The 27,828-nt window shown below is 44.3% G+C and overlaps 1 protein-coding gene across 4 annotated transcripts; it reads right to left on the bottom strand.

Moving 5' to 3' along the window:
• Positions 1-25,463, bottom strand: OSR2 (odd-skipped related transciption factor 2). Of its 4 annotated transcripts, XR_014255630.1 has the most exons (5): positions 23,064-25,463; positions 18,267-19,035; positions 17,097-17,196; positions 13,235-16,337; positions 5,538-11,400 (listed from the first exon to the last, which is right to left on the bottom strand). XR_014255630.1 is itself a non-coding variant. In XM_082433540.1 (4 exons), the coding sequence occupies exons 2-4, from the start codon at positions 18,920-18,922 to the stop codon at positions 16,155-16,157; spliced, it is 939 nt and encodes a 312-aa protein (XP_082289666.1). In that variant the 5' UTR covers positions 18,923-19,035; positions 23,064-25,463; the 3' UTR covers positions 1-16,154. The 4 variants fall into 4 exon arrangements, 3 of the variants coding, with proteins under 3 accessions (XP_082289666.1, XP_082289668.1, XP_082289667.1); XM_082433540.1 differs by having other exon boundaries at positions 1-16,337; XM_082433542.1 differs by having other exon boundaries at positions 1-16,255; positions 23,064-25,438.
• Between the last annotated feature and the right edge of the window lie 2,365 nt (positions 25,464-27,828).

The following is a 27,828-nucleotide window of genomic DNA, read 5'->3' as shown; positions in this document are numbered from 1 at the left end:
TCCCATTTACCTTCTCCAGTGAGTATCCATTATCCCCTCCCTTCCTCTCCCTCTGACTAGGGAACCTTCTACATATTGCCATAGACACAACATATACTTGGATCATAATGTTTACTTACTTATTCATGTTTTTCTTTTCTTTGTCTCTCATACTAGATTAAGACAGTGCCTGACACTTGGAGATACTCAAATATTTGTTGAATGGCTATCAAATGAATGAGAAGTATTGGAATAAATTCAGTCAGAGGAATTTCTTGGTTGCAGATATGTCTCAGGGATTTTCATAGGACCTCAGGTTGTATAAAAGTAAAAAGGGCGCCCCCATTGACACACCCACTAGGCAAACACTTATTCCATATTCTTTCGTCCAGGCAAACTTAATCATTACCAAGAGCTCCTGTGACTGGAACCATAGCTGTATAATTCCATTGGATTGTTTCCATAAGGTTTTAGCTCGAGAGAAAACATGACTAGGGAAAAGGAATCCTTAATTACATCTTAAAAATATGATCAAAAGCAACATTGAAGAAAAGTGTTTCCAGGGAAGAGCTGAGGATGATACCCGGTTTATAATAATTCGTTTTCCCAAACCTCAGAGCATGTGATCAAAGCTGATATACATTATCTCAGGCTTGGTACCAGAGTGACTCATTTTTTCTTACTTTTTTTGAAGTTATTATTTGATTTATTTATTTAATTTATTTTTTTATTTTTGGCTGTGTTGGGTCTTCATTTCTGTGCAAGGGCTTTCTCTAGTTGCGGCAAGCGGGGGCCACTCTTCATCGCGGTGCACGGGCCTCTCCTCTCACTATCGTGGCCTCTCTTGTTGTGGGGCACGGGCTCCAGATGCGCAGGCTCAGTAGTTGTGGCTCATGGCCCTAGTTGCTCCGCGGCATGTGGCATCCTCCCAGACCAGGGCTTGAACCCGTGTCCCCTGCATTGGCAGGCAGATTCTCAACCACTGCGCCACCAGGGAAGCCCCTGAAGTTATTATTTGGATGAATTAATAGATGAGGAAGAGCCAAACCTGGGCCAACCAGGTGTACACTGTAAGAGTCCTGCTGCCTGATCTGTAATAATTTCTTTTTTTTTTTTTTTAATGAAGAAGCTGTGGTCTTTGGCAGATTGAGATACTATCACGCAATTCAGGCCCTTTTAAATCAAGATAGGGATATAGCAAGTTAGAGCTTGCAAGAGGAGGACAATGGAATCTCCTCATTAAATGTGTAGGAGGTTGCAAGCAGACTTGTTATGAGGTAGATCAGTGTGATACAAGTACTCTTGATCAACTGTGTGCTCAACACTGGGATCATTCAGTTAATCTGGGCCAAGGATTTAAAGGATTCATACCCAGTAAGGCTTCAGCTCGAAGCAGTTAATCCTCCTTCCTACCATACCACCACAGAAGGAAATAAAGCAATGAAGCTTCTAGTTCCCTCTCCGTCCTCCCATAAGGTGTGCTAACATTGATTCATTGGTAATTGTTGACATATCTCCCTGGAAGACTGAAAATTTGCTAAATTCACTGACACATTTGGATGAGAGAGATGACAACTTCTTAGTCTAGAATCTAAGTAAAGAAAGAATAAGCAATGCATTTTTCTGAGGACCTGGTGGTGTGGTGACACCATTCCCTAACAACTCTAAACATTTTACAAAGTGCAACTCAAATAATCTCATCTGTTTATATAAGAGGAATTCTCCTCCCTCTCCCCCTCCCGCAACTTTACAGCTTAGGGGAAGTAGAGGACAGGATTGAGGGCAATCATTGGAAGGTGCAAGGGGATGGATTTTGAATTGAGCATAAGACTTTTCTAACATTTGGCATTATATAAGAATGGAATCTGCAGCTTCGTAAGATAGTGAGTGCTCTTTCCATTAGTAATACTATATGAGGGATGGACAAAGTCATTTCTAAAGTTCCTTTCCAATCCAAAGACATCTCTATTCTTGAAGCATAATGAAGACCCCCACTTTGAACATAGGCTAGCTGTCCTGACTAGCAAATTAGTGCCCATCAGCTTTGGTCCTTAACTTCTTTGATAAGTAATGTTTCCTTCTTCATTGGTGTTGAGAACTGGAGAGGGAGGTGGGGTTGAAATAAACAAAGCACCTTCTGAGCAACTAAAACATCTTGAACTGCATATTCACTGTTGCATATTTTACTAGTAAATTTAAAAGTTGCTCTCTCTTTTCAAAAGGAGGAACCATGTTGGAATAAATACTCTTTGTTCACCGGAACTGTGAGATCCCCATAATGAGAAGAAAGCTGATTGGGAATCATCATATTACTCTACAAAACCATTTTTCAACTGATATTTACAAATAGTCTTCTAAGAAAGGCCTGAAAAATGAACTCTTAATCTGATGTTTTCCAACCCTATTACTATTACAGCATATATTATCTCTAATATCAAAGAATAAGATTTTTTTTATATAACTTTAAATTGGCTCCTGACTATTTTAGGCATAAGTTAAATTCTTCTAGTCTTTAAACCCTATACTAATATACATGATTTGACTCTATCAATTGTACTTTAACTTTTTTTGTTTTCTAACACTTATTGGACACTTATTATATGCCAACCATTGTGCTAGAAGCTTTCACATAGCTTGCATTTGGATAAATAGTTCTAGGACAGTGACTTAGCAGGGGAGTTTAAATTATTAGTTTATAGGAAGGCTTCAGAGAATTTGTAAAGCTAAACAGTGCGTGTAATAGTAATTACAATAATGATAAATATCTAGGGTCCATATTGCAGTTTATATCTTTCAAAACACTTCACTGTACACTCCTGTACTTTATTGGATTTTTTTCTCTGCTACACTGTTTTTTGGGTTTTTTAAAATAATAGCTTTATTGAGATAAAATTCATACACTATAACTTTACTGATTCTTAACCCTACTTAAACAGTAAGAGATAAACTTGATGCCAAAGAACAGACAAGAGTCCATGTTTCACTAATATTTAAATTCAAGTATGTTTTAAAGACAAATTAAGAAGAAGAAAATATTTTGAGACAAAGTTAGAAGGAAAAAGTTTGAAGAGAGAACAAAGTGTCTGAAAAATAATATAAGAAAAGGAAGGTTGATGATATAAAGTATATATATCGGACTTCCCTGGTGGCACAGTGGTTAAGGATCCACCTGCCAATGCAGGGGACACAGGTTTGAGCCCTGGTCCAGGAAGCTCCCACGTGCACCAGAGCAACTAAGCCCGTGCGCGTCACAACTATTGAGCCTGCGCTCTAGGGCCCGCAAGCCACAACTATGGAGCCTGCAAGCCACAACCACCGAGCCTGCATGCCACAGCTACTAAAGCCCGCGGGCCTAGCGCCGGTGCTCCGCAACAAAGACAAGCCACCACAATGAGAAGCCCACGCACCACGACAAAGAGTAGCCCCCACTTGCCACAACTAGAGAAAGCCGATGCGCAGCAACGAGGACCCAATGCAGCCAAAAATAATAAATAAATAAATAAATAAATTTATTTTAAAAATAAATAAAATAAAGTATATGTATCAAGGGAGTGCGGGGCGGGGAGGGGAATGTGAAGTCTGGAAACTAAGTTTGGTTTGGTGAATATCAAGAGGGCTGATCAGGAGTTTTGAGAGAAGATGGGAAAGATTAAGAGACCAGCCAAGTTAATTTGGAAATAAGCCAGCTTCACGTATAATAAGCTAAGAACTATCTGAGCGGATCGGTAATTCAAGGAAGTGGCCAAAGAAAGCTTGCTGCACAAGGAGCAAAGATAAATCAAAATAGACTGATTTCTGAAGTTTAACTCGGGATAAAAATGACTTTATATATTTTTTGCAATATGAAACAAAGACAAGTGGCAGATAGCCTATAAATTAAAGATTCATGCTGTGTTTCTGCATTCTGTGTTTTGAGTCCAGTCTAAAGTGGATGATTCACTAGGAAAACCACGTTGAAAAAAATGTTGTTAGTTTAATACTAAATAGTCTATTTTAAAAGCCAAATGTAATTATAGGATCCAGTTAAAACAATGCTTTTTAAAAATCACATGCAGAGACGAAATAATGTATTTGAACTTAAAATATGACCTCTTAAATTTTACCAACTGTTCCAAATATAACTGTAGCTAGAATTAATGTAATGGTGATCAGATTATTTTGTATTCATTTTAAATGTTATAAACTTAAAAATACCCAGTGGATTTTTCACATTAGAATTTCACTAATTGTACTTAGTGTTCTTTATGAAATGAAATTGCTGTTTTTACTCAAGGTGGATTTCAAGCACAATATAAATTAATTCATGCCACTTTAATTAGAGCATAATTAATTAATTAACCAAACAAATAGTATTATTATTATTACTAAATACAATGGAAAATTTTCAAGCTCCTTTAAGTTTTTTATCACTTCATACTACTAATACAACATATTTTCACTTTTCAACTAAATTACTCTTTTTATGTTATTCTGAATAATCAAGCAGGTTACTTTTGTTAAACCTGTTTGAATCAGAGTGTATATGTAGGTTAATTTAGTCATAACTGAGATTTCAAAAATTACCAAAATTCTGGTCATTTGTTAATTTAAAAATTAGTTTACCTTTTTAGCATTTTAAAAGTTATTTACATTTATGTACTCTTAGTAAAAAGAGAAGTTTAAAACTTCGCTCATTCAGACACTTTGAGAATGTTAAGATACCTAAATATATAAGAAAACAAACCAACATTTTAAAATCTTTTTTGAATCACATATGTCTCTGAAAATCTGATGAAAGCTACAGCTTCCTCTTCCCAGAAAAAAGATACACGTGTGTATATGCACATGAAATTTTGCTTAAATTTCACAGTTTATGGACTCTCTGAGGTATGCCTATGGACCCACTAGAAGTCCATGAACTCTGGGTTAAGAACTCTGCAATAAACCTACACTTTGCTTTGGCAAGATGGAAAACTTATCATTAGGTATGATTGTTTAAGCTCTCATTCTTTAGGGGCATGTATCTGAAATGAATGATTTTTTAAAAAAATCTCCCTAAAAAACTTTGGCTCAGTTATCCCTCCTGTTTAGCCTTAAAATGAGGACCAATTTCCTTTGGGTCAAACCCCAAACTCTTAGTGTCTTGACTTTCTAAATGCTTGACAACTATAGACACTTTAATGAAATCCAAATGGGTGAAATTCAACACTTCATTCTGATGTTCTTTACAGATGTTCTTAATAAGGACACTGAAGAAGTCCTTAGAAGCCTAGCTTCACACATCAGCCAAGGAAAGAAAGAATTCATTGGAAAATTAAGATAATAAGTAATTCTGGAGTCTTCCTGTACCAGTCAATATTGAGCACTTACAGCATAACCCTATAATCAGCTTCGTAGGAAAGTGTATAGTGACGCGTAAAGTCTGCTGATAGACTCCTGGGAAGCAATAGTGTTAGACCATACTACGTTCTGTTGTTGACTATTTAAGTTCTGCTTAGAATAATTTTCCCCATAAAGACTTCATTTCTTTAAGTGACTGTTTTTTTTTTTTTAGAATTTCACTTTTTAAAATTTATTTATTTATTTATTTATTTATTTATTTATTTATTTATTTATTTATTTATTTATGGCTGTGTTGGGTCTTCGTTTCTGTGCGAGGGCTTTCTCTAGTTGCGGCAAGCGGGGGCCACTCTTCATTGCGGTGCACGGGCCTCTCACTATCGTGGCCTCTCTTGTTGCGGAGCACAGGCTCCAGACGCGCAGGCTCAGTAGTTGTGGCTCACAGGCCCATTTGCTCCGCGGCATGTGGGATCTTCCCAGACCAGGGCTCGAACCCGCGTCCCCTGCATTGGCAGGCAGATTCCCAACCACTGCGCCACCAGGGAAGCCCCAGTGACTGTTTTTTTTAATGAATACAGGAAGAAGAAGCTGAAACAATTACCTTTGGTTATCATAATTTTAAAACAGTTATTTTAATAATAGATATGAAGATAATTAATAGAAACTATACAATTGCTGGAATTTTATAAGTAGAATGGATGTCTTAACACCACGTAGGTAGATTAGGTCACCATAATCATTCTGTTCTTCCACTCCATTTACTTGCTAACAGTGGACAGAAGCTCACCTGAAATCTGTCTTCAAAGCTCTAAATAGAATAGTTGCAGTCTGGAGAATTATTTTCCTGTACATTCTTTGAGACTATCTGGAGAGAAGGATTTGCACACTTAGATGGACACACAAACTTACATGAAACATTTTTATCAATAAATTTGCAACTTTGAAGGTGAAAAAATGCTCAATTTGTCTGCCAAAATATTAGTGTTATGGGCCCTCTTCTTACAACTTTCAAGAGCAGTGTTGACTTTATAGGATGTGTGGAAGTGAAGCACATCAACCTGAAAAGAAAGATCAGAAAGAAAGGTACTCAAGGATTTTGCACTAGGTTAGTCAGAGTTCTGAATTCTGATCCAGAAGCTGTCACTCTTATTTCCCACAGAGCCTTAGGCAATTCACTTCACCCCACTACCATTCACCTCTTTCTTCACCCATGAAATGAAGATAATCCTGATCTACCTAATAAGAAAGTTGTGTAAACTTAATGTCCTGTTCAAAATATTTCAATAATTTTAAAGCATATTTAGCTAAGTTTTAGCGTTTGATAAATTTGTGCCTTTTGCCTTATATCTTCAGTTGAAGGTGTCTACAAAACAAGTGAGACATTGTCAATGAGTTTGTGACTAACACCATGAATAATTAGAATAAGTTAACAGGTGACAAGGGGAAAATAGAAGTATGTGGGAAGGCAAAGAGGGAAGGCAAGGTTCTAGAACTGTCTTGCACCATGGGAAAATCACTTAACTTTTCTTTGCCTCAATTGCCTCATCCTCAAATGAAATAAAATACTCCATGCTGTCCTTAATAATACCTGTTTTTGTATATTTACATGTGTATATTTTTATTTGGCCTCTCTCCAGTAGAATATAAGCTTTAAGGGTGTAGAGAATTTGTCTTTCTGTTATATCAGTGTATCTCTAGTTTCACAGAGTAGCTGCTCACTAAATATCTAGTATTAGATGGTTCCTAAAGTCCCCTTCAACGCTAAAATCTGATTCCTCTTTTTTTTAGAAAATGTTTATTATGAAAATTTCCAAGCATATAGAAAAGTATAGAAACTAATATAATAAACACCCCTACACGCATTACTCAAATTTGCCGTCTTCACAATTTCTATATTTGCTTCAGATTTTTAAAAAAATATATCAAATAAATTGGAGTCCCCCTCAATGTGTACCAGTTCCCAATTTCTTTTCTCTTTCTCCTCAGGGGTAACTACTATACAGAATTTGATGTTTATTATTTCCAAGAACGTTTTATACTTTTACTACATTTTTATAAACTACATATCATGTCTTCAAACTTTATATGCTTGTTATTCTGCAACTTGCTTTTTTTTCATACATTATGTGCTTGAGATTAATCCATGCTGATACATGTAATGCTAATCCATTTTAACTACTATTCCATTATGTGAATATTCATGATTTATTTATCCATTTTCCTGTCAGTAGACATTTATGTTCTTTTGAGTTTTTCCTATTGTAAACAATATTTCAAACAGTATTCTCACCCGTGTCTCTTTCTACAGATATGCTTGAGTTTCTGTAGTGGAATCGCTTGGTTGAAGGGCAATGCCTCTTCAAATTCACTAGTCTAGGCTACAATATCTGATTCACTTGCCTATATTTTTATGGAGATAGTTGGTCTAGTTATTTCCCTTTTCCTTTTTTTTTTTCTTTTCACCTAGGCAGGAAATGAAGTGTTAACCAAGTTGACAAGAGCATCATCTTTTTATTTCTGACCTTTTCTATCTCTAGCCAGACAGAAATGGGGCAGAAGCCTTAGAGAAGTCAAGAAGATTAACATAAAATAAGGAAATTCAGATGTATCTAGATCAGAATCACATAAAAACATGGCCATGTCCTGTCATCACATAATGATATTTACAACACAGCGCTGTCAATGTGCGATGTTGCAAAAACACAGTGCCACATGGTAAATATTGCAGATGTCTGTGAATAAGTCCCTCTGAAAGCTTATGACTATGACCCAGTTCACAAGTGAAGTAATTTTTAGGATAGAGAAGCACTGACTTTTCAGACCATAGCAAAATAATGGGAAATGTTAAATTCTGACCCGTAGTACCAATTGAACTACTGTTTTAACACTGTTCTTAAATGGGCAAAGTATCTTAGTTTAACTTGACGTTCCAAATTCTTGATCTTGTGCAATTCATTTGCCTTGAATTTCAGATGATCTATTTGGAAAGGTAGGATATAGGAAAAGTTTTTAAGTCTGTCTCTACAGTTAAACAGCTACTATATTTCAATGGATGTTTCCTCATTCAATAAATATTAAAATATAACAAAGAAAATGAGAGCATTTGTATTATCTACTTAATATAGTTTCTTTTTCATAGATTAATTTTCTTGTTTAGATAAAAGATGTAGGGCATGAACAGTATACTTTCACTGGGAAGTTTACCTTGGTAAAAAGACAGGAGCTATTACATTCTATCTTGTCAATGATCCGTGGATAATGGGTCACCAGGGGATTTAAGAACTGTATCTTTCAGTTTTTGCCAGGGAGGTATATCAGTGTGCACTGATGTGAACCATAATATGACACACCTTGAAGAGTCTTCAAAACCCTCAGGCACTCTCTCAGCCGCTGTCATTAAGATATGGGACTAAAGGTTGTCAGTTAAAGATGGCGTTTTATAAATAACTTCAGTAACAGAATGTTTTTTCCTATTTCTCCATATTAAATTCTAATGAAAGAATTAATCCTCAGGTTTAAAAATCCTTAGAGATTTTTTCCATTACCTTAGAAGAATACCTATTTGTGCTGATATTGAAAAACAGAACCAATATAGATTGTTTTATTGTTAAATGGGATGGGGGAAGCAAGTTGCAAAATAATATTATAATGTGATCATATTTGTGTGTGTATGCTTTTAAGTATGTGCTTACATTTGCATATCCACAGCAAAGTGTCTAGAAAGATACATGAGAAATATTAATAGCAGCTACCTTTGGGGAGTGGAATTAAGAGGGTTATTAATGGAGGAGGGAAAAATAAAAGACTTTTACTTTATACCCTTCTATATTATTTGAATTTTTTTTACAATAAGCATGACTGTTTTATCATCTGAAAAATAATAAAGAAATACATTTATTTTTCAATTTAAAAACATTACTTTCAATCAACAGTCTTCTAAAGAGTCTCTAAAAGTTCAAGTGCTGGACTTCCCTGGTGGCACAGTGGTTAAGAATCCGCCAGCCAGTGCAGGGCACATGGGTTTGAGCCCTGGTCCAGGAAGATCCCATAGGCCACAGAGCAACTAAGCCTGCGTGCCACAACTAATGAGCCCACGCGCCACAATTACGGAAGCCCGTGCGCCTAGAGCCTGTTCTCCTCAACAAGACAAGCCACCGCAGTGAGAAGCCTGTGCACTGCAACAAAGAATAGCCTCTGCTACTCCACAGCTAGAGAAAAGTCCACAGGCAGCAACGAAGACCCAATGCAGCCAAAAAGAAAAAAAAAAAGAGTTCAGGTGCTTTAGGAAGACAAATCATATAACATTTTTAAGTAGAGCTTAATTTGCAAACCCACATTTATTTTTACTGAATTAATAAAATAATTTATGGGAGCGAAGTGATATGATTTCTTGGTATTTTCTAGCTTTTGTGAAGTCAACAATACTTACCTAACAATGCATGTATGCTTACCTCAATGAGAACTATACATCCTACAAGCTAGAGAAGACCTTATTATGTGGAGCAAATTTTCATTTTATAGGTGAGAAACTGAATCTCAGAGAGGTTAAATGTCTTGTCTGTAAACAGTTCCAGAGCTTAAAAAAAATTAAATCCTTCTTCTGACTTCATGTCCATGGCTCTTTCCATCACAAAATGGCCTCCTGCACTAAAATGTTAGTGTAATGGTAATATAAATAGTCCAAAAAAAAAAACAAACCAATTTCATTTAGCTCTGATCTTAAAACCAGCATACACCCACACCTCAACACCTAAAACATTACTCATAGCAAATTAATGTTCTTCATACAGAAGCCGAAGTAACAGGTCATCTGGTGACAATATTTCAATACACCAATTGAAAAAAGAAGTAAAAAAGTTCTCTGTGACTTTCTCATCTTAATCAATTATCACATTCTCTTTCTTTTCCTGCTTCATAAATTAGTGAGTGGATTAAGTGAACAAAGAAAGACAAAAAAATAAAACATCAAAGCAAAAGATATCTACTCATGTAAAAAGGAAAAATCAAATTTGTGGACAGCAGCAATAGAAAAGAAAAAGTAGATGGAGAGACCATGGAAGAGTAGTAGGAACCAAGAAAGAGAAAAAATTGACAACTTCCAGGACAGTGAGGAAAAAAAAGGGGGGGGGGTTGAGATTTGTTTTATGTTTATTATGGTAGGCACATAGTAAATGGCTGATGGATAAGATAAAGGGGATGATGATGTCTAATACAGAAGTTCTCAGTTTCTAATACATGTAAGAACTACCTGAAGTGTTTGTTTAAAATATAGAGAGTCCTGGGTCTTTATCACCAGGAATTCTAACTCACCCCCTGAATTAGAGAGGGCCCAGAAATAAGTACCCTGGGTAATTCTAATGATCACAGCCTGGACGAACACTGAGCTGGAATTATTGGAGCTCTTAAAGGGGAGGAAAAAAAGGACCAGGATACAGAAACCTAGAGAAGAGAAAAGATAGGAAAAGGAGGTTTGAATAGAAATCAAGGAAGAAAGAAAAGGAAAGTTAAAGTAAATATGTAACTAAATTAAAGGAATGGTTTAGAAGAAGCATGAGGGTGGATGTGAAAAGTGACAAGCAAAGACTGGTCAGAAGCAATAAAGCAAAATGAAATACAAAAATATTGAGGAAATTAAGGCTTTACCTTGGACTTTAAAAATAACCTTTATTACCATTTTCCTTTATAGCAGTAACATATTCATTGTGGAAGAGTTGAAAAATAAGAAAAGGAGAAGAAGAATGGACCCTTAATTTGTTACTTGTGAATAGCTCCTGTTAACATTTTGGTATATCTTCTGCTAGTCTTTGTTTCTGCTTAGTCTCTTGAAGGTTTTGTTTGGTTATATAGTTTACCCCACTATCCAGAAGTAGAGCCTTCTGAGAAACCTTTCCTAAGAAATGGTGTAAAGCAAAGAAGCAATTACCTTAGCACACATCTTGTTAATGCATGCACAAAGTAAATTGAGATAAAGCACAGATGCTCGGAGACAGAGTTCAAAGCTATGGCTGCTTGATGCTGAGATGCTGAGTCTAGTTCCCGGAGAAAGACCTTGGTGGTGCCACTCTCCCTGCTCAGGGTGTGGCACTGCCTTTATAACAGCTCCTGCAAAACAAATGCTGAATGCTATTTTCTCCTTTTTTCGGAAAAGTGAAAATCCTCTTCGGATTTCTTTCCAGTTAGCAAGAACAGGTATTAATGTCGGTCCTTTGTGAAAGTGAAGTGAAGTAAAGCGAACTTTCAAAAAGCAGGGGATACCGGTATATACCATCAAATATCCTGCTTTTATAACATAAGCATCTTCCAACATACAGTTATTAATGGAAACTTCATTTTTAACATCTGCTTAATATTCACAATAGTCAGTTCTCCTTTCTTCCTTGCTAACAGAGCTCAGGTCTTTCAGGCAGTCAAGAACTTCAGGGAATGCTGGCACCATTTGGTGCACAGAAGGTGAATTTTATGTAGTCTAAGTCAATCACGATGTAATTCTATTTCCCTTGTTAGTGATTGGCTAAGGAAGGAGCAAGCGACCTAATTCTGGCCAATAAGATATGAGGGCAGGTCTACAGACTGGATTTATGGGAGAGATTCTTAGTTCTTAAAAAGTGGTTAACAAGAAAGAGGTAACCCCCTTTTCTGCCTATGGGATGTGTGTGAGAAGGAAACACTAGAGCCGGTGGTTGGAACTATTGCATCCATCTTGTGGCCATGAAGGGAGCCAGCTACACAATGAAGATGGAAGAAGAGGGAAGTAGGAAGAATTGGGCTCTGGGTGATCTTGTCACTCCAATCAATCACACATCCCTGGACCCTTCTTCTTGTTGGGTCAGAAAATAAATCCCCTATTGTTTAAGCCCCTTTAAGTCAGATTTTCTGTTTCTTGCAACAGAAAGCATCCTAACAGATGTAGCATTATAACTTCCTACACAATTTTCCTCTTGTAGGCTACTTGCGTTACTTACAGTTTTTCACTATTGCTTTTGCCTTGGATAGTTTCAAGAAATAAAAAAGTTACATAGCCTAGATAGTAATGTAATTTGTGTTGGGGGGAAGAAAGCAAGCAATAAAGAAAAGAAACAGGAATGAACTTGAAATATCTCAGGTCATCAAAGCTGAATCATTCTGAATCTCCACTCCCTTTATTGCTCATTGCTGTCAGCAGAGGTGGTTATCAGTGGCAAGTTACATTTCAGAAGGAAAAATTGGGAAATACAGTCTCAACATAACACGCTATTAAGGGTGAACATAAATAATCCTCTGAAATACAAGAGCTATTCCTGTTTGCAGTGTTACATAGTTTCATCAACTTTTTCTCTTTATTATAATAAAATTACTTTGGTAATAAGAAAGGCAGCCCGTTATGCCATGGTAATTCACTTCTCATGTTAAAATTTGCTGTAGATTCTACACTGTGTTTAATCTAAATGCACCTAGTCTATCACATTGACAATATTCAAGAACTAATGTTTCCCAAGGGCCTTCCAGAATCAAAACTGGGGCAAGGGTCCCTGACTGAACATGATTTAAGTGAAGAAGTTCAAATGTCTATGCTAATATCTGACAAATGAACAGTAGAAGAAACCTCCAGTAACTGCCTCTGGTTTCATCACTAGTAATGGTTGGGCCCATTTATAATTTGAGATTTTTAAATATGTTTACTTTTTAAATATTTAGTTGTCTTAGAGTCAAATTTTGGAAAGCTTCCTCATGTAAGAGAGGCTATGCCTGTCAAAATAATAATTTTAATCAGTACATTTATCAAGCTCTAGTGGTACAAGGACCTACATTTCAATATTAGCATCAATAAGTACACCTAACACACGTTCAGAATTTTATATTAACAATTGATTACAATGTAATTCATTTATAGAACTTATTTTTTAAATCCCACACATAGATTACAAAATGAGACTAAAGTCACAACTAAATACTTAACTGTTGTTCATGAAGTTCTTCAGCACTGTGGTTATGACTCGTGATATTTCCCACTCCTGGTCTCTGGCCAGGAGTATTGATTCATGAGTTGACTGTGGTAGAGGGTGTAAGGAAAACACGGGCTAATCTAAATCTCAGATAATGACTCTTTTCTAAACCCACCCCCAAAAAAAACAAACAGCAAATCAATTTCATAAGCTACAAGATATCATTTCCCCCATGATGTCTCATAAGTTTGTCTCATGTAAGAATCATTTCCTGCATACTTGGATGTGTAAAGAAGAAGAAAACAAAACTCAGAATGTGGAGAGGAACCCACTGTTCAAAAGTTTACCTGTCATCATGAAGAATGTGGAAAGAGTCTACTCTGAGGCTGGATCCTTTCTGAATCTAGATGGACGCTGGGTTTAAGAGTCCGGATTGAAGAGGGCCATTAATTTAAGCCCTATTATAGGTTTTTAAATTATCTAAGTAGTCAAGATTCCAAAAATGTGCCACTAGATGCAGAAAGGCAGAAACTGATCATGAAAATCATTGGAAACTAGCACAGGGCTTGGCACATGAAGAGCACAAAATAAACATTTGTTAAAGAAATAACTGCATAAATAAATTTACCTGAACTTTTGATAGCATGTATATGGGAAGGGAAACTGCTTTCTCCACCTTCTCTGTTTTTCCTCATTCACTTCTGATTTCCATTTTTTTCAATAAAAATAAACGGAGAGGAAGAGTATTCTGGTACACCTATCTGTATTTCCCTGTGACAGGGACTTCAAGGGTATGCCTGAGCTTGATATCGAGCAAGGGTCAATCTTTGATAATTCGACTGAACCCTGTGCTACGGAATTGTGTCGCTGGTAGTCGGTTGGAGTGGGTGGGGCAGTGAGGCTGACTACATGGAAAAAGCCTGCTGGATTAGGGGAGCTCTAGGGACAGTCAATGTGTAACCCTGCCCTAAAGTATTCAAATCTTCTGTGCCAAGGTGGGCAGGATCTTGAGGGAGTAGGGGTAGGGAGGTCACTGAGTTAATTCTGTACAAACAAAAGAAAACAAACAGTTTCATTCCTCTAAATGCCACACACACATGCATCCCCACATTCCATCCCTGCCCCCCCCTCCCCGGTGAAGCCTTTGGGCCCATCCCATGTTGGGAAATGCGTTTGTGTGAGCATTAGACACACAGACTTAGTGGGTGGACATTTTGTTGGAGAGAATTGATCTCTCATGAGAAGGAGAAGTGACTTCCAGCCAGCACCCTGCGAACAGAATAAGCCGTGAGTCAGGAACGCTTTTTGAAACCTCCTCATAAGTTGTTTTGAATAAGGCACAGGTGAGGAATTTTGAGTCTAGTCCCCAAATCTCTACCTACTCTTCTGGAGGATTCTAAGGTACAAACATAGGGCATTTTGTCTGGTATCTCCCTGATGATGAAACCTGCCATGCCCACACAAATACACAAATGAAAAAAAATCTGAGGATAACTAGTTCACCCTGTTGCTCAGTATTAAAGTTTGCAAGAACAGGGCCACTGGGCCACAAGTTCCTCCAATGTTCCCTCTTGAAGTGAAATTATTTCCCTTCTGGACTCTGCAATAGTACTACTGTTTGTCTGCATCCAAAGCCTTCCACTCGAATCCTACATGGGGTTGTCATTATATTAGTGTCATATTCCACCAGAACCGTTTGGGAAAGAACTGAAATGCCTCAGAAGGTGATTACATATTTGCCATGAGCTCTATACACAGAATAACCTGTACTTCTGGCATTTTCCCAGGGACAAAAGGCCAACCAGTGATGGAAACCTTGCTAGTGACCTAACTCAGTTTGCTTTGCAGAGAAATACGAACCTTCTAGAAAAAAAGGTCTCTACCCTTGGGAAAAAATATTTTGTGCAAACATAGCTAAGTAGTCTCTCCTTTCTGTTCTTGTCCCCCATCTTCTGAAGGTTGTACCTGCCTGCATTCTTCTGTAGCAGGATTTTAGACTTTTCCCCCAAAGGTGGAGTAAAGTCTCTGTCTATAGAGCTAAATCATAGTGTTCAAAGTCTAATGGCAAGAGAAGTTGCCCATCATAAACTATGACAATAGGTCAAGGACTTCTAAAAGTGAAGTGGTGAGAAGCTCCCTTCTCTGCTTTTTCCATATGCTTCTTCCCACCTTGTGTTTTCAAATGGGTCAGCCATTGGAGTTGCCTTGTTATTAATAATGATTATTATATTGCTTTTATCTGAAGGAATAATACACAAGGAATTAAAATAAACAAAAGGGGAGGAAAAACCTCATGGGTATCAATTTTAATATCTTCAAAAAGCAGAAAGACAGCACAGTTGACCAATTCCAAAATGCCACAGTATGAAAAGGGAAGAGATGAAGTTTCAGTAAGAGAACTGTGAGAAGTCTTACTTTTGACACCGTGGGATAAAGAATGCCCTTCAATATTTAATATTTCAGAGACATGCCACTCTTCCAGAATCCAGAGGAAAAACAGAAGTCAAATAGCAAGGCACTTTTGCAGGAGTGTTGAAACAAACAAGAAAACATTTTATTTTTGAAAATACAGTCTTTAAAGATAAATTTGGTTTCCATTTTCCATACCTAGGTGCATCCAACAAGATACAAAAACAGACAAAACAAAACAACGAAACAGAGACCCACAACATTATGTACAGAGCTCTAAAATGAGCTGTGAATATCTACAAGACACTAGCATATGCTCTTTGTGAAAGGATGTACTCGTGTGGCTTTCTACAGTTCTCAGTCCTTGGGAAGAAGAGTTAACCCCCTGGAGCTGCCGGTGTGGCTGCAGCTGGGGAAGAGCTGGGGTCAGTGAAGGGTTGGGGGTGGCCCCCCCGGGTGGGAGGCGTGGAGAGGTGTCTGGGGAGGGGAGCGGCGGCGGCGGCCCGGGACAGATCCGGGGCTTCTCTAGAAGTCCTGCCGCGGGGTGTGAGTCAGGCTGTGCCGCCGCAGATCACAGTTTCGCCTGAACACTTTGCCGCACTGCTCGCAGCTGTAGGGCTTGATGTCTGTATGGGTGAGAAGGTGAGTTTTCAGATTACTTCTCTGATTAAAGGTTCTTCCACATGTGGGGCATTTGTGTGGAGATTCCTGTTCAGATGTGAAGCAAGCAAAGGATTAATCCTTCACACCACCACGGCACCCTTCTCAATAGTTTCTGTCTTATCGGTATCACAAGGTTAACAGAACACGCGCACGACAACAAAGAGGAGACTTGCAGGAACACATCTGTGTTCCTAATCCTCCAATCACAAAAACACACGCACAGGCACACACAGGGACCGGATTACACTGATAACCGCCGGTGGCCACTGGCGGTGGGCTTTGTGATTTTCCAGCTCTTTACATTTCATCACCATGTCATAGGCAGGAAAAGGGGGAAGGAAAAACTCTAATCCTCTCTTAAGGAACGACATTCTCTCGGGTAATAAGGCTCCTCTTTGGTGGAAAATTAAACTATTCCTCAATGTTCTGAAAACTACAAATTATGAGGCCCCTGGGAGAGAGAACGTATGGGATTTCACCATGCCTCCATTATCAAAATTACCTTTATTTCCTCCCAAACACGAAAGCTTTAAATGCAGGGCACATCAGGTGAAAAAAATAATAATTCTAAAATTAGGATTTAGAATAGTGAGAGTGGCTTGTTCTTTAAGAAAAACACATAAATGTTTTCTGTTAAATAAAATTAATTTCATGTATAAAAAAACTGGGTGCTGCTTTCTCCACCTAGAAAACTGATCTAAATAGAGCCTTTTATGAGAAAGACCCTGCCACTGAACACCTTTTCTAGAGCAAAAATGATAAAACAGAACCAGTCACTGTTTTTAAACAAGAAAACAAACTTACCTGCATATGTAAAGTTTTGTGAACAGCCAGAGTTCTAGACTGACAAAATCCTTTCCCACACTCCTGACATTTGAAGGGTTTTTCTTTGGAATGGATATACCTGAAAATCAATATAAGGTTTCATTGAAATGGCTTTAACACCACGGTGAGGAGTTTCTTTTTGCAATTACTTTAAACGAAGTCATGAGGGAAAAAAGAAAAGAAACAGGATTTCCATTATTTATGTTTTTACACCCCCCCGCCCCCCCGTGTAATTCTGTTTATGGTTAACCTCAACTAACCAGACTCTTCAAAACATTCACCGGACGCCGGCTTTATCTACACTTGATCGCCCTCTCTGGCGTATTTTGGAGCTCGAAATCGTGCCGAACGAGCTCTTCTTGGCCTCTACGGTTTTCTCTGGGATTTAAACTGGTCAAATCAGGATGTAAGGCAAGGCCAAGTTTAGGGGGACTGATTTTAGCGAACCCCTTAAAAGCCGCGGAGGATCGGTACAGAAGTCCTACCTTGGGGTAACAACAGCAAGTAGAGTCCAGGGAAAAGATACCCTCACCCCCACTCCTGGGAAGTTTTTACTGGATGAAAACACTTACATTATAGTATTTCTTCAATTGCCTTTGATTAATGCATAGTTGAAGATGTGGAGGGAATGCGAAGAGCCGTTTCTAAATTCAGTGATCTCAAGACCCCCGCAAATAAGTTTAAAGAAAGGTCCCTGTGGCAGGCTCTGGGGCGCACCTGGGGGCGAGTCAGGGAAGGGAGGGAACCCAGTGGAGGTGGCCGAGGAGATTTCCAGAAATGGTCCTATCGCAGGCAGGACCTGCACCCACCAGAGAAAAGTCTTCGAGGTTTCTTGGCTCTACCTGCCCCACCCCCTAAGGTCGACCCGGTGGAAACTGGAAAACCGATCCCAGGACCAAGGCCAACCCAGCAGATTTTAACTACGTAAGGATGGGGTGGCCCTCCTGTATCCCAAACAAGAACAGGCAGCAGGGGCCCGCTGAGGAAAAAGGTAAATTTCGGGGGTTGGTTGTGGCTGGCTGGGGAGGGCTTTGGGGGATATATTCTAGTTCAGAGGGGATTTTAGTGACGCTTGCAATGTCTATCAGGATTCGGTATTCTGAATAAACTGTCTTTCCCTCCCCAGGCCAACCTCTTTCCCCACCTCACCTGTGATCCCGCAAATGATCTTGCCTCCGGAAAGCCTTGTGGCAGATGTCACACGTGTACGGCCTCTCATCTGTGTGGGTCCTCTCGTGGATGAGCAAGTTGTAGGATTTGGTAAAGTGTCTGCCGCAAAACTTGCAGATAAACTCTTTTTTCGTTTTGGAGGGCAACCTCCCTCGGGAGGGCTTTCTGTCCGGAGTCAATTTACTGAGGCCCGAGATGGGGCTACCCAGCCCCGGGCTCAGCTTGGTCAGGTCTCCTATCTTAGGGGGATCCTCTTGCGTAGCGGCCACGGCCAAGTTGGCAAAGTCAAAACGGGGCCGGTCCTTGTGCAGGGCTGGGAGGACGTGGGCAATGGCTCCCTGCTTGGGGTGGAAGAGGTGGGTGGTAAAGGGCAGAGCCGGGAAGGGGAAGCGCGCGTCCACGAGGCCCTGCGCCGCCGCCATCTCGGTGATGGTGGAGCGGGTGATCTCGTGCACGTTGGGGTACCCCAGTGTCCAGTGGTTCATGTGCATGGTCTGCACGGCGCTGAGACCGTACAGGCCCTGCAGGTGGTCCACCGCGGCGGGGAAGGTGTTCACGGCCTGCAGGAAGGAGTAATTGGTGAGCTGCAGCGATGGGTGGAGCGGGATGGGCGCTGGCAGGGCCTTGCTCCCCATTTTCCGGGGTGCTGGGGGGCGGAGGTAGCCACCCTTTTTTTCCAGGACTCAGAGGCGGCTGGGCGTGGGGCTCCGGCGAAAACCCAGAAGGACAACGGCGCGCAGAGAAAACCCTAAAAATGGCCGGGGGAGAGAGAGAAAGTCGTGACTATTATCCAAGCCTGCTCGGTCTGTCCCTTGGCGCCGCGTGGGTTACAACACCTTCCTTCTAAGTCCCCCTCCCCACCCACTCCGAGGCCCCCAAATGGAGTGGTGAGGGAACTTTGGAGAACCTGCCCGGCGGGCGAGTCGACACCCAAGCTCGAGCTCAGCCCCCGGGGCCAGGGTGTCAGGCGGGGCAAAAGTGGTCCCCGGCGGCGAGCGGGTCGCCCGTGGGAAAATCGGATTCCAGGCACGCACTGATTGGAGGAGCCGAAGATCCGGGCCGGGGAGAAAGAAAGGTGGGCAGGGGCTCCAGCAGAGGCGGCACCCAGTCCAGCCCACCCACCCCTACCCGATCGGGCGAAGCTTGGTCATCCGTGACACCCCGCTGTGCCAACGCCCACAGGCCCGGGCTGAGCCTCTGTTGCCGCCGTGCCTCCAAGCTCCCCGGGGAACGTTGGGTTGTGGGTCTGACCCGGGCGTGTGGGCCTGGCTCAGCCGGGCGGCTCCTAGCGCTGCGCCCCGAGCCCGTCGACCCGCCCGGCGACCGCCGTTCACCCGGACCGCGCCTGGGGTGCTGGAGCGCAGCCGGGCGCACTTTGCGCTCCTGGGGCTGCGGGGCCCTCGGAGGGGCTCGCCTCGCCCGGCGCTGACCTCAGAGGTTTTCTTTTTCCTTCCTCTGCCTCTGTCCCATTTATCAGCGGTGACGGGCCACAGGAAAGAAAAGTGACACCTCGGGGGCCGGTGAGGCCTAGAATCACCCCTTCCACCTTCCCAGGGGCCGTCTCCTCCCACCCCCCACCTAGATCCCTTCCAGATGGTTCAGGCTCAGTGGGGGGTTGCGGGGGTGGAGAAAGTCCCTGATCCAGGACCAAGCGCCAAGCTCTCGGGAGGCCCGAGCGCTTCTCGACCTGGCACCAGGAGAAGCTCCTACACCGGCCAGGCCCCAGGAAAAGAGAAGAGAGGTGAGGCGAGAGTGTTCCCCGGGGAGGAAAAAGGAAGGAGCAGCAGGGGAGCCACAGCAGATCGGGTACGGTGCGCCTCTGCCTGCCTGGAGGAAGCTTGTTTGTCGGCCTGGAGTTGAGTGCGACGTTGCTTCCGCCACCGGGAAGCCGGCCGGGGTCTGCGGCCTGGGCCTAAGCAGGGCGCACGCACATGCCTGTCCCTGAAGCCCCAGTGCCAACACGGAGGTCTGCTTTCAGACCCAGTTTCCCAGGGCACCTCATCTGCTTTCAGGGTAGGCCCACCTTCTCCCACTACCAGCCCCTTTTTAGCAGAGAGTTCTGCCAGCTCTGCGGCCTGGGCCGTGCCTCTGAAGGTGGCTCCCCAGGGGCTGGGACTCACAGTTAAGCGCTTTCCCTAGAGAAGGGCAGGCAGGCCTATCTGAGCCATCAACCTTTATGCCTGGCTTTTGAACCCAGCAGGAAGATGGGAGAGTTTGTCCAGACTTCCTTGCCACCAGCCCTTTCTGCGCCTGAAATGCTCTTCTCTAGCGTGCTGTGAAGTCTTGCCTGTGGCTCTATCTGAGGGCAGGCTTAGAGGGCTGCGCTAATGACACAGCGCTCTGGCCAGGCAGAATCTGGCCGCCTCTGCGAGGCCCACACCTTCCCTCCCTCCTCCCCTGTTTGGAACGGCTTGGAGACAGGGATTTATTAATGAACCGCTTCTGCCCAGTGGTATGCGGTCTGGGAGTTGAGGCCGGGAGTTAATGAGAGGTGTGTAACAGTCAGAGGGTCTCAGTCAGACCGTTCAACCGAAACTGTAAACCTCCATTAGTAATAAACTTTCCCACCACAAATCACAATTCATTTTTGTTCAGTGGCAACCCTCAAGCCCTCTCCTAGAGAGGTAGAAAAAAAAAGATTCTACTAACATCCCTGGTAATCTATTTGTTTCCTCTTCCATTAAAAATCATAAGTTATACCTTTATTTCCTTCTTTTTGCATAGGAGGATTTTCTAGAGATTCAAAATATTATTTTTCCCCTAGTATTAAAAAGTGGCCTCCCCACATAGGAAACCGAAATTATTATTTGGGTGTTTTCCCAGACTGGATTTCTTAGAAATAAATACAGGAGGCAAAGTGCAATTCCCACCACGTTCTCCGTGTATGTATGTGTACGTGTGTGGGGTGTGTTATCGATTGAAGGAATATCATGGCCTGTGATCTTGATTCCAAATGCACAAAGTGAACTCTGCCATAAAGCTTATATGTTAATTCCGCCAGCAGAAACTTGAGTGCCATCTTCCTTCCCTTTCCACCAAATGGTTTATAACCCAAAATTAATGCCTCTTTTATAATTCAGCTTCATGGTGGCACAAAAGTGCTATTTCATAGTGTGTATTCATTTTAATTTGCAGGACAAATAGTTTCTTCATAGAAGAAGAGCAAATCCTTCACAAACAGAGCAACCCTAAATATCCATTAAACATTTTTGCCGTAAAGAATTAGGGAGTTTAGATTTCCACTCTCCTGTTGAGTAGCTGGAAATATATGTCAAAAGATATTTTAAGTCAATGCAGAGATCTAAAGTACTTTCGTTTTGTCTAGAGCTGAGCATGTAGTTCTCACACTCAGTTTCAGGCAATAACAGCCATCATCTGCTGTCACTTCTACACCATCCCGTTTCAGACCATTGGTTACTTTTAATTTTGCAAGGAAAGAAACTTAAACCAACGAAAAGACATAAATATTTCCGTGGAGCTGAGACTAGTTTTCTTTCATCAGCCTTCTTCACAGGAATTTCCAGACATGTACAGATGTTTTGTAAAATTTAGTTCACTTGCTGTCAACAACTGAGAGGTGTACGTACTAATTTCAGTTCAGTGAAGCTTTCAAAACACTGGAGAAAAAAATAGTAATTTGATAAGGAGGCTCGCTCTTTGGTAATGTGTTATTACACTTTATTATCTAAAAATCGTATACAGTCAGGGGTCATCTGCTAACACCTGTGGGTTGGTGTCTGAGAGAAATGACTGATGAATCCGTAGGCTCGCTGAATTTCAGCCCAAGCCACAATAAAATTTTACATTAATCAGAGAGCTATACTCCAAGTAGATCTAAGGAGATCATTTAAAAAAAAAAAAATTAAAATGGCCAGATTGGATCAGGTGAACAGAGAGAAAGGGCCGCGAAGTTCCTGCCCCTTCGCTGCGCCTCTGCCTTCCCAAGGAGTTAATTAAATTAAGATGCCTTCCGCATAATCTGGGTTCTGTTTCTCTCTGCTCCCTCGCTCCCCCTGCATGAGTAATTTTCTTGTTCTGCTCAGGACTGCAGTTTGTTTAGCAGAGAAAGTAGCTGTCTGCGCCGTTTCGCTCCGGGAAACTCCAGCCCTCTTTTGTTCCCTGCTAACAGGTAGGGAGACAGAGCCAGCGCACCCTCCACAAACACCTTTTTCTCCCTCCTCACCATACAAACACAACTCCTTGCTCTGTTGCTACTTCTCGAGAATCCGAGTGTTTAAACCCCAGGGGGATTTGCCTTCTGCCCCCTCCTCCAGGACTAGAGGATGGGAGGAAAATCAAAAGGCCAGCACAAGGCTGAAGAATTATCTAGGACTGAACTATTACTTTTCCCTTGAAACGAGCTGGCTCGGCAGGCACTGTGTGTCGCGGCCCGTCCGCTCTGCCGCGGCTTCCCCGGGACGGGTGGACCAGGAATACTATGGCAGGCTGAGAAAGAACATGAGATTGTGGAGTTTCATCTCAACGTACGTAGATCAGCTTTTAGAAGAAGCTTTGCTGAGTGCTTAGATTAAATGTCGCAAAACAAAACTAAAAACAGTACGTGAAAGCGTGTGTCGTTGCGTGTTAGCTGGGAGTGGCGTGCCTGGGATCCGATAAAGTGAAAAATACAATGCCCCAGGAGTGCGTCCGTATGATTTCTTTTCACAATTTCTGAACTTGTGGCACGCCGGACCGAGAATCCGAGCGCCCCCCTGCACCCCCTGCAGCCTGCCTTCCTTAGGGTGGCTGCAGCCCCTTCCCAGAGCGGACACTCACCTCCCCCAGAAACGTCCGCCTGGGCAGCGTCACTCAGACCTGGTCCAGGCAGTGAGGCGCACAGCTTGGAAAGGTCATTGGGTCCACGCCGGACAAACTTCTTTTTCCGCGCGGAGTCCCGGGAGCCGCGGACATGATCTGGAGGACGACGAGCAGCCAAAACGAGAGCGGATCCTCGCCTTCGTCCCGAGTCAGTGGTCGTAGAATGTGTAAAGACCCAGGGTGGTTGGAGCCCGCGCTCAGAGCTCGCCCGGAACCTCGCGCCTCCGCGAGCCTCTCGCCGCGGACTCGGGGTAGGGTCGGAGCCTGCAGCCTCGCAGGGCCATCACCCTCCAGCAGCGAGCACGCCGAGCTCTGTCCCCGCCCGCGTCCCTCCCCAGGCTGCTCGCGGCCCGGAGACCCGGGCTTTAGTAGCGGCCCCGCCTCCCCTTCGGGCGGGCGTCCCGCAGCCGCGCTGGGCCCCCAGCGCCCAGGCTCCGCCTCCGCGCCCGGCGCCCGCTAATGGTCCACTCTGTTTACTTGTGTTTGGATAGCAACTGAGTCTTAAAGGCACAGGTTTGCTCGAGGTTTCTCTGTTACAGAGGCAGAGCCAAGGTGACTCAGTTCAAAACTCACACACAAACACGACGCCCACCCCCTTCCTTCTCGGTGCCACTTTTCCTTATAATGTTAGAAACTGAACAACTGGCTTTCTGCCTCCCGAAGACCCCGCAGAGAAACTCAAAGGGCATTTTGTAGTTTTACTTGGCGCGCTCGCCGCGTTAATTTCCACATCTTAACACGTTTAACATAACTATCTTATTCGTAGGTAAAATCAATCACTTTTAGATTGTATTCTCCAACATATATCACCCTTCCTCCAATTTTAAATAGTTTTGTACATACTTTTGGTCAGTTATGACTGTATCTGTAGTCTGCTTTCGCCTGCTGTTTTCAAAACGAAGTTTGTTTATAGAGGTGACAATTGACTAATTTCGTAATTACTGCAAAGACATATGTGGGATATCCCAGGAGAAATTTCTTCCAAAATTTAAGCTTTAATCAGCCAATGTACATTTCATAAACAGTTAACCAACTTGGTTAAAGGGGTGGGCATCTGCAACCCATTGGCAAACAATAAAGACTCCATCTGGAATGGGTGAAGAGCAGTCATTTAAAATATTTAGGAAAATACTATGCTAGCTTCTCAAACGTGTACATCTTCATTCCCAGCAAAAAACAGAGTTCATTGTTCAGTTGCCAGGAAACGTAATCGAATTTGAAGTGTAGTGATACGTTTTTCAGGTTCTTCTAAAGATTTGGTCCTCTGTGAGTGTAATTGCAGGATGCACTTCAGCTACTCTGGAAGTAGGGTGACCGAGTGACAGAAAGGGGATGACATACTCTCATTTTAAACAGCCTCTTTCCAGATGAGATCTGCGTGAGCAACACTGAGCAAAACGCCCTTCGTCCCAGACGAGTTCGCCAGAGGCGATTTACGTTAGCCCCCTGCAAGTCCGCGCTTTGAGGGGCGCAGATCTGCAAGCCAAGAGGCTGTACAATTCAAAGGTGTTCTGCCAAAATGTGGTTTTGGATGTGCCGCCCAAAACACAACTAAAATAATCTCAATCGTGCGGGGAAGTGGACAAATACAAGCAGAAGACTTAAAACCTGTCAAGAGGTCAAGCTATGATTGGGAAGCCAGGCAGAAGCTACGGGATATTATTATTAGGATAAAATCCCTTCCATTTTATTTATGCAGAGGTAAGTAGAATTTTTCGTTCCTTCGGTAAAACATAATTCAGAGATAGCAGATCTTTTTTTTCTTTTCTTTCCAATTTCAAATTTGCAAAGGTTAAAACGTGAGCCTGGAATGAAGACCCGAGTGTTTAATATCCTTCAGCGTTGAACTGCTTCAAAGTAGACTTGACAAACAGCGTGGAAGTAGCGGGATGCCTGAGTTCAGGACTTTTTTTTAAAAAAACGTTTTCCCTAATGGATTCTATAGGGGTGCTTTCATTTTAGCGCTCAGTCCTGAGCCCCAGCTACGGGGATGCCTGCGGTCCCCTCTCTCTAACCGCCTCATTCCTTCCGCAGCTTTTCTCAATTTGGAAGATTTGGAGGGAACTTTCTCTTCTTTCAGACCCCCAGGACACAACTCCCGGGGTGGTGACCTGAAGAGTGTTCCTACGCTTCATATTTCCTTTCCTGCAAGTGGAGGAAACTCCCAGCGGTGGGTTTCACACCTTCCCACCGTGTGTGTGTGTGTGTGTGTGTGTGTGTGGTGTTGTGTGCGGAACCGCCTGCTCTTCCCGAGGGTGAACATAATTTCCAACCATTCACGAGCTGCGCCCTCTTTCCGCAAACCTCCTGAGCCTGGGTTTTTCCAGAAACGTGTTTACCTCGCCCACCCCAGCTTCCGAAGCTCCACAGTGGAGTCTGGGCCACGCCGGCCCAAGAGCTGCAGCCGCTTGTAAGGTAGGGAAGCGTCGGCGAGCTCCGGGCTTTGGGAGAAGCCTCGAGGTGCGGCAGCGCCTCGGCAGCCTCCAGGCCCGGCCACCGCAACGGGCAGGTGCGCGCTCCACGCAGAGAGCAAGCTGGAGGCTGGACGCGGAGCCGCACCCTTCTCAGGGCTCTCCCGGGCCACCTCTGCGGCCACTCCGGCCGACCCTTGAGTTGCTCCACGCTCTGCCCGAAGCAAGCCCCCTGCCCCCGCCGGCGTCTAGAACGCATGCTCTTTGGGGGCCCACCCAGGAGCAGCCTCCTCGGCCGGACTCCCCTGGCGACAACGCCTGGCAAGGAAGATAGGCCCGCGGCGAGTTGTGGGTCCGGGTGTTCAGAGCCGTAAGTCCTGGAGCCTACAGAGCGGCCCAGCCGCGCCCTGGGGGGCTGAGTCCCTGCGCCGCCGTCCCACTCCCCCTGCGCCCTCCAGAAGCAGCGCTGCGGTTCACTCCGACGTTTCCGCCCGACTGGTCATCTGCTGTTCTCGCGGCTCTGGGCTTGCGACACCAAGGACGCTTCCAGAGAAGTGGCTAACAGACTGTCGAGGGGAGCGCGAGCAGTTGCAGCCCAAACCCGAACCTCCCCTGGAGGACCGGACGCAGGACGGGGAGAGGACAACGGAGGAATGGGAGGAGGAGGGGGCTCGGCAGCGCGGGCCCCTTCCCCCCTACCTCCCACCCCCACCCGCCCCACCGGCCCACCCAGGAGGCTCTGCCAGTTAAGCCACGAACAGGTGTCAGACACACACTTCCCTGAGGTTGACTCCGAGCCTCTACCAGTCTGAACCGCGCGCTGCCGACATCCTAAAGACTTTTGCCCTTTATGTCACAAGTTATGGACACACCATCTTTTTCCAGGGATCTCAGCTGCCATTGCCTCTGAGGGCTGAGGACTCGCCTCCCTTCTCTCCAGCCTTCCCTGCCTCTCCAGGGCGGGGACCTTCTGCATTTGAACTTCCCACCCTGTTTGCCGCTTTTCGCCGGAGCCCGGAGGAATTGAGAGCCCAGCTCTTCTCTGGGCGTGTGCACTCCAGCCCCAAAGTAGTGAGGAGGGCCGCGCAAACCTAGAGGAGGGTCGCGGGCACTGGGCTCAGAACTGAGGATGTGGAGGCAGGAGACTAAGAATTTTGTCTTTTAAAAAGTAGTTTCGGGACAGCGCTCTACAAAGGGCTGGGGTGGGAGAGCGCGGCAGCAGGCGGGAGCTCCGCGGCCCGCGGGAAGAGCCGCAGCGCCCCCTGGAGGCGCGGCCCGAGCACTACGTGGCGCGGGCGCCGGGGGTAGTCACTCAGGCGGCTAGCTCCCGAGGTGACTGTCCGGCTGCCAGCGACCCTCCCGATCGTTGGGTTTCTTTCACCTCCTCCTGGGCTCCTTGGCTGCGGTGGCAGAGTCGTGTGCGCGACACGGGTGCTAGAGAGAGGGCCTGGCTTGCTGTCAGGGCCAGTAAGCCGCTCCACCCCCACCGTTGGGGCCTTTGTGAGCATCCCGCGCGTTGGCCTCCCAGCGACTCCCCTCCTGGCCAGTTTTTCCGAGACGGATTTTCGGACTCACGACGCCGCCCAGGGCGGCTCTGACTTTCGCAGGGCAAGGGAGAGACACTAGTTCTGACCCCCCGCTCAGGGAGTTCGCGGCGGTCCGGTGATCAGCTCAGATTCCAGCAGATTCCAAGGCCTCGGATGTTGTCCCTGCGGGAGAGGCAAGAGAGGTTTCTCAGGGACCCCATTTGGAAAGACTCTCCCACTGCCCACGACTTACCCCTCATCTCACCCAGCTTCTGAAGCCCTATCGGGAATGGATCCCTGGGCGGGCTGTGCTCTCCTTAGGCCTGAGAGCAGGAAGATGCGCGTCGCGAGGCGCGCGAACAGAGCGGGAGCCTTCCCGCGTCTGGGGGCCTGAGGACCACCCGCCGCCTCCAGCCGTCCCATCCCCGGCCCAGCCACCTCCGGGGTCGGGCTGGGCGAGACAGCCTCAGGGGCCCGAGGCCAGCCGAGCCTCTCGGGCTCTTCCCCAGGGGCGGGGGGGGGGGGAGGGGGAGGGGGGAAGGAGGGCGTGTGGAGCCCAGAGGCGCCCTCCTGGTGCCCGCGCCCCTCGCTCAGCTTCGTTCCGCCGGAGGCCTCGGCGGGCGCCCTTCCAGCCACCAGCTCGCGCTGCACCGAGTCACCGGGAAAGAGGAGCTACCTGTGCAGGCTGAAGACCGGGTCGGAGGGTTAGCTACGTGGCCAAAGCCAAGATGGGCACGCCTGGGGGCAGCCCGTGCCGTGAGCCCGGGTCCCGTCCGAGTTTGGCTT

Source organism: Balaenoptera physalus, assembly GCF_965194825.1.
Source record: "Balaenoptera physalus genome assembly, chromosome: 17".
NCBI lineage: Eukaryota > Metazoa > Chordata > Mammalia > Artiodactyla > Balaenopteridae > Balaenoptera > Balaenoptera physalus.
This window is presented reverse-complemented; position numbering and strand designations above follow the sequence as displayed.